We start from the raw sequence: 6,341 nt of genomic DNA, 5'->3' as shown, positions 1-6,341 counted from the left end.
TTTGCTTTTGTTTCCGAAAAGGCAAAGCTGATGAATGTTAACTGGGACTAATTGCTGGTTAACTGAGCAAAGCAAGTCCAACAGAAGTACACTCACCCTGTTTCCCCATTTTCAGCTACAAGAGGCATTTTGTGCTTCATTCCGACACACATGAGGGTTTACACTGAGTTACAGGATATTCATCATTCTCAGGCAATGCATTCTGTTCTTTCTGTGCAGAGGATGGCCTTCACCAGACACAGCCCTGTCGAGATTGGTGGTGGGACGCAGCAAATAAAACCCCTTACCCCCTACAAGGGCACGAGGCTCACAGGCAGGGAGGCCGTACGGGGCTGGGGGTTTCTGAAGTCTGTGGAGACGACGGTACTCAAGGTAGGCAGAGTGATTGGCAACATGATTGCGACTTACACTTTTGTTTGGTACAACGTAAAACACAGCAAGTTCTGTCATTGTATGGACAATGTGCAAGGTGTCCGTTTTGACGCTGTGAGCTTAAAGTCTATAACAGGAGCTCATCTCTTCACAGGACGATCACAAACACAGGTGGAAACGAATACAACAGGACCCTCACGGTCATCTCCACAGTCTGTCTCACCGACATCACTGGGAGCAGCTGCCAGCCCAGATACACACACTTCAAAGAGCATCAGTGAGTTTGAGGAGGGAACACAGGGTGAGTCATGAGTAAGGAAGGGGCAATGGTGATGGGCTAAGAAGGGCAGGGTGTTGCTGTGCAAGGGTACAGGATGGACACAGACCTGTTGAGTGGTTCTGTGATTCCATCCACATTGAGTATTGGTTGATACAAGTCACTAGGCTCAGGGCATGGTCAGACTGTTGCGCTCAATTTTGAAACACTGTAATGACTTCATATCTCTGGATAATGATGTCTGAGAGGTTTGATTTACCATCTTCTTCCTTTTGCTTTCCATAGTGTTAACCTCGCTCCCTGCCCTTGCAGTGCCAACTCCTTCCACCCCGACCAAAGCCATCTCACCCACAGCCTTGAATGGGTTGGAGGTAGCTGAGCAGCGTAGCTGGCTCTACCTAGAAGAAATGGTCAACTCATTGATGGCCACAGCCCAGCAGCTGAAGACACTGATTGAGCAAGCAAAGCAAGCCAGCATCGCTTCAAAAGACGGAGCCATTGCACAAGCCAAGCTCCAGGCAGAACGTGAGAGGAAAGGGGTGAGTGGTGTCAACATTGCTTCATGGCAAGTGAAGTACGTGATACAGCAGCCAGGACAATCTCTGTAAACACAGACCCCAATGTTAATCAGAGGATTCGACTGTACCATGTGGCCAGAGAATCTGGGGGATGTAGAAGCCTGGAGCTAATCCACGATCCTGCCTCAATCAGAGACACCAGTTCAAGACCGAGGACACCAACCCCCACCCAACCCATGACTAGATCTCTGCTGCAATCCCAACCCAACTGACCAGCAAGAACTGAGGTTTGGTGGGGGTGGGGAATCTTCATTGCTCCCCACTATCCCACTCCTCTGGCCCTCTCCCTCTTGCCCCACTCTGCTAGACTGATGATTTCTAGCTTTGTAGCATTATTTCCTTTGCCCTGTAACACCTCCACTGCTGCTGAAAGCCTTCAACATCTTCTCATCACCTCCAGACATGGCTTCTTGTAATGTCTTCCCTCTTAGCTCCCTCAACTCTGGTATCCTTCTGCAACCTCCAAGTCATCCAGAATAGGTCCCAGCATTTGATTGCCCCTAAGGTCCATTCACCAATTTGCTGTCTCTTATTGTATCTTTGGTCCACTCCTATTTCTCATTCACATGCTATCATAGAAACATAGAAGATAGGAGCAGGAGGAGGCCATTTGGCCCTTCGAGCATGCTACACCATTCATTACGATCATGGCTGATCATCCAACTCAATAGCCTAATCCTGCTTTTTCCCCATAACCTTTAATCTAATTCGGCCCAAGTGCTATAACTAGCCACCTCTTGAGTACATTCAATATTTTGGCATCAACTACTTCCTGTGGTAGTGAATTCCACAGGCTCACCACTCTTTGGGTGAAGAAATGTCTCCTCACCTCCATTCTAAATGGTCTACCCTGTATCCTCAGACTGTGACCCCTGGTTCTGGACTCCCCCACCATCGGGAACATCCTCCCTGCATCTACCCTGTGTAGTCCTGTTAGATTTCGATAAGTCTCTATGAGATCCCCCTTATTCGTCTGAACTCCAGCGAAAACAATCCGAGCCTAGTCAATCTCTCCTCATACATCAGCCCCATCATTCCCGGAATCAGCCTGGTAAACCCTCGCTGCACGCCTTCGAGAGCAAGAACATCTTTTCTCAGAAAAGGAGACCAAAACTGCACACAATACTCTCGGTGTGACCTCACCCAAGGATCTGTATAATTGCAACAACACTTCCTTGCTCCTGTATTCAAAACCTCTTGCAGTGAAGACCAACATGCCATTTGCCTTCTTTACCACCTGCTGCACCTGCAAGCTTACCTTCAGTGATTGGTGCACAAGGACACCCAGGTTCCTGCTGCACACTCCCCAATTTAGAGCCATTCATGTAGTAATCTGCCTTCTTGTTTTTGTTTCCAAAGTGAATAACCTCACATTTGCCACTTGGCACTTCAAACAAAAACATAATGTTAGGTTTCACAAGGATGCTGACAACAGCCAGCTCTACCTCCCTTAACACCTCCACTGTCGGTAAATTGTCAGACTACTTATTTGACTTCCAGTACTGGATGAGCAGAAATTTCCTCCAAATAAATATTGAGAAGATTGAAACCATTGTTTTCAGTCCTTTTTCCAAACGCTGTTCCCTAGCCACTGACTCCATCCCTCCACCTAGCAACAGCCTGAGATTAAGCCCCTCTATTTGCAACCTTAATGTCACATTTGATGATGAGATGAGCTTCTGAATTCATATTCTTGCCACCACTAAGAGCCCCTATTCCATCTCTGCAACATTGTCCCACTTCATCCCTGTCTCAGCTCGTGTGTTGCTGAAACCCTCTTTCACACCTTGTTACCTCTAGATTTGATTAGCCCAACACAATCCTATTGGTCTCCCACATTCTGCCCTCGCTGAATCGAAAACTGTGCTCTCCTTGTTTCAACTCGCAGTAAGTTCCATTCCCGTTCACCTCTGCACTCACTAACCCACACTGACTCCTGATTTTAACATGTACTTCTTTGTTTTCAAATCTTTCCAAGGCATCATCTCTCTCTATCTCTGTAATCTTCTCCAGCCCACAACCTTATTAGATATCTGTGCTCCTCTAATTCCGGCCTGCTGTGTATCCTTGATTTTAATTGCTGCATCATTAGTGGCTGTACCATCTGCTGCTAGGATCATGAGCTCTGGAATTCCCTCCCTTCACCCCTCTACCTCACTTTCCTCCTTTAAAACACTCCTTAAAACCTACCTCTGTCTATGCCTTTAGGCATCTGACCTCGTATCTCCTTATAGAATCATAGAAGATAGGAGCAGGAGGAGGCCATTTGGCCCTTCGAGCCTGCTCTACCATTCATCACGATCATGGCTGATCGTCCAACTCAGTAGCCTAATCCTGCTTTTTCCCCATAACCTTTGATCCCATTCGCCCCAAGTGCTATATCTAGCCGCCTCTTGGATACATTCAATGTTTTGGCATCAACTACTTCCTGTGGTAATGAATTCCACAGGCTCACCACTCTTTGGGTAAAGAAATGTCTCCTCATCTCTGTCCTAAATGGTCTACCCCGCATCCTCAGACTGTGATCCCTGGTTCTAGACACACCCACCATTGGGAACATTCTCCTTGCATCTACCCTGTCTAGTCCTATTAGAATTTTATAAGTCTTTATGAGATCCCTCCTCATTCGTCTGAACTCCAGTGAAAACAATCCTAACCTAGTCAATCTCTTCTCATACATTCTCGCCATCCCCGAATTGCTGCATCATTATGTGCCCTTGCGTTACACTTTGTTTTATAATGCCCCTGATAAGCACTGGGATGTTTCATTATTTTAAAGGCATTAGATAAATACAAATTGTTTTTTCGGGTAAGCGTTCTCCAAGGCGGCCTTCACGACACACGACAACGCAGAGTCGCTGAGCAGAGACTGATAGCCAAGTTCCGCACACACGAGGACGGCCTCAACCGGGATCTTGGATTCATGTCACACTATCTGTAATCCCCATGACTTGCCTGGGCTTGCAAAATCTCACTAACTGTCCTGGCTGGAGACAATACACATCTCTTTAACCTGTGCTTAACCCTCTCTCCACTCACATTGTCTGTACTTTTAAGACTTGATTACCTGTAAAGACTCGCATTCCAACCATTATTTTGTAAATTGAGTTTGTGTCTTTATATGCCCTGTTTGTGAACAGAACTCCCACTTACCTGACGAAGGAGCAGCGCTCCGAAAGCTCGTGGCTTTTGCTACCAAATAAACCTGTTGGACTTTAACCTGGTGTTGTGAGACTTCTTACTGTGTTTATCCCAGTCCAACGCCGGCATCTCCACATCATGACCTCCAAATCATCCAGAATAGATCCCAGCATCTGATTGCCCCTAAGATCCATTCACCAACTTGCTGTCCCTCACTGCTCTACACTAGCTGATGGTGCTCAAATGTTCAAATATAAAATCCTCCTCCATCTCCTTCTGTGGCCTCCTGTGAATCCCCATTCTCCTGTATCCATTCAGTGACAAAGCTTTCACCTTTGCTGGCCTTAATATCTCCTAACATTTGCCTCTGTTAAGACATAACTTCCCCACTCTCTGCCACCTTTTGCCTCGATAAACCTACAGACCTACGGGCCTGCTCTTGCTCTTTGGTGGGCTAAATAATTAATAGGGCAAGTTGCCTCCCATCAGTAATTTTAGTGGGGAAAAAAAATCAGCCCAAAATGTCGACCTTCTGTTTTGTACTTTTCCACTAAAGTGATTGGAAGGGGGAGGGGAGGGGAATGTCAGCCCCTGAGTCACCAGTTAACCAGAGGGGATGGAGATAACAAGGTGGTGAAGTTAATGAGGAATGTGTATGACATGGGATGTTTAAAACCATGTTTCAAAGGTTTGGCTCAAAGTTGACATTAAGTGAGGTGTTTCTCTGATGGTCTGTTTTCTGTAAAATGTAGAGTCTAAACCAGTACCAGAACCAGGTGCCATTTCATTCTGCTGAGGATGTGGATGGGAAAACTGAGATCATTATTAAGGTGAGTGAGAGGAGAGTGATCTCACATTTACCTGACTTACTGCTTCCAGATGGGAATGGTGGGATGGAGCCATGAGATGACGACCATTAGCCTTTATAGAAACACAAGCATCTAATCACGGTGCCGCCACTGGGGTTATATCCTGCTATACAAGAGCGACTGCACTTCAAAAATCAGCACACCATTGGCTGAAAAGTGTGTTGTGACATCTTGAAGTTTTGAAAAGTGCTGGAGAAATGTTTCCTTTGCATCATTTTCCAACATTTGTAACTATTGGTGTTATGTTGTAATGACAGCAATGACCAACTATTCCTGCTGATCCTGAGCTGCTGCCTAAATTGTCCAGATATCATTGACTTTTACATCATCAAAGCATCAATTACAATGCCTTACAGACTTAAATTGTATTGAACACGCTGACTATTTTGGGCAGTTCCATAAGTATTTGCCTGTAATTGCCCCTCGCTCGACTATTTAAGAAGCTCTACTCCTTTCTGGAAAAGTTGGATCTTTGAGCATTTTTAATTAACTATTTGCACAAGGATTATGTGATTATCTGAGTGGTGGGTGGCACGATGGCACAGTGGTTAGCACTGCTGTCTCACAGTGCCAGGGACCCAGGTTCGACTCCCGGCTTGGGTCACTGTCTGTGTGGAGTTTGCACGTTCTCTCCGTGTCTGCGTGGGTTTCCTCCGGGTGCTCCGGTTTCCTCCCACAGTCCAAAGATGTGCGGGTTAGGTGGATTGGTCATGCTAAATTGACCCTTAGTGTCAGGGGGACTATCTAGGGTAAATGCATGGGGTTATGGAGATAGGGCCTGGGTGGGATTGGGGTCAGTGCAGACTCGATGGACCAAATGGCCTACTTCTGCTCTGTAGGGTTCTATGATTCTATGCATTTCTGTGTGTACATAAACAAATAGGAGAGGCAAAAGCTAACTGAAATTTCCTGTTTTTAAAAAGAAATGTTGCTTACTTTGTTACTTGGTTTCATCATTCACTGGGGATGGCAGGAAAATCACTATCACTGGGAACAGCAGAGAAATCGCATTAACATTACTGGGAATAATGGGAAATTTGCATTCACATCACTGGGAGTAACAGGAAAATCATATTAACATCACCAGGGACATCAAAGAAATTG

General features: G+C 45.9%; 1 protein-coding gene across 1 annotated transcript; it reads left to right on the top strand.

Annotated features, from left to right (window-relative positions):
* Positions 1-226: 226 nt before the first annotated feature.
* On the top strand, positions 227-5,198 carry LOC144490850 (deformed epidermal autoregulatory factor 1 homolog; the record flags this gene model as incomplete). Its single annotated transcript, XM_078208546.1, has 4 exons — positions 227-372; positions 527-649; positions 935-1,188; positions 5,121-5,198. Coding segments are annotated over exons 2-4 (333 nt in total), but the record flags the coding sequence as incomplete, so codon positions are not given.
* Positions 5,199-6,341: the final 1,143 nt, after the last annotated feature.

This window comes from Mustelus asterias, unplaced genomic scaffold (assembly GCF_964213995.1).
Source record: "Mustelus asterias unplaced genomic scaffold, sMusAst1.hap1.1 HAP1_SCAFFOLD_3918, whole genome shotgun sequence".
In the NCBI taxonomy this organism is placed as follows: Eukaryota; Metazoa; Chordata; class Chondrichthyes; order Carcharhiniformes; family Triakidae; genus Mustelus; species Mustelus asterias.
This window is presented reverse-complemented; position numbering and strand designations above follow the sequence as displayed.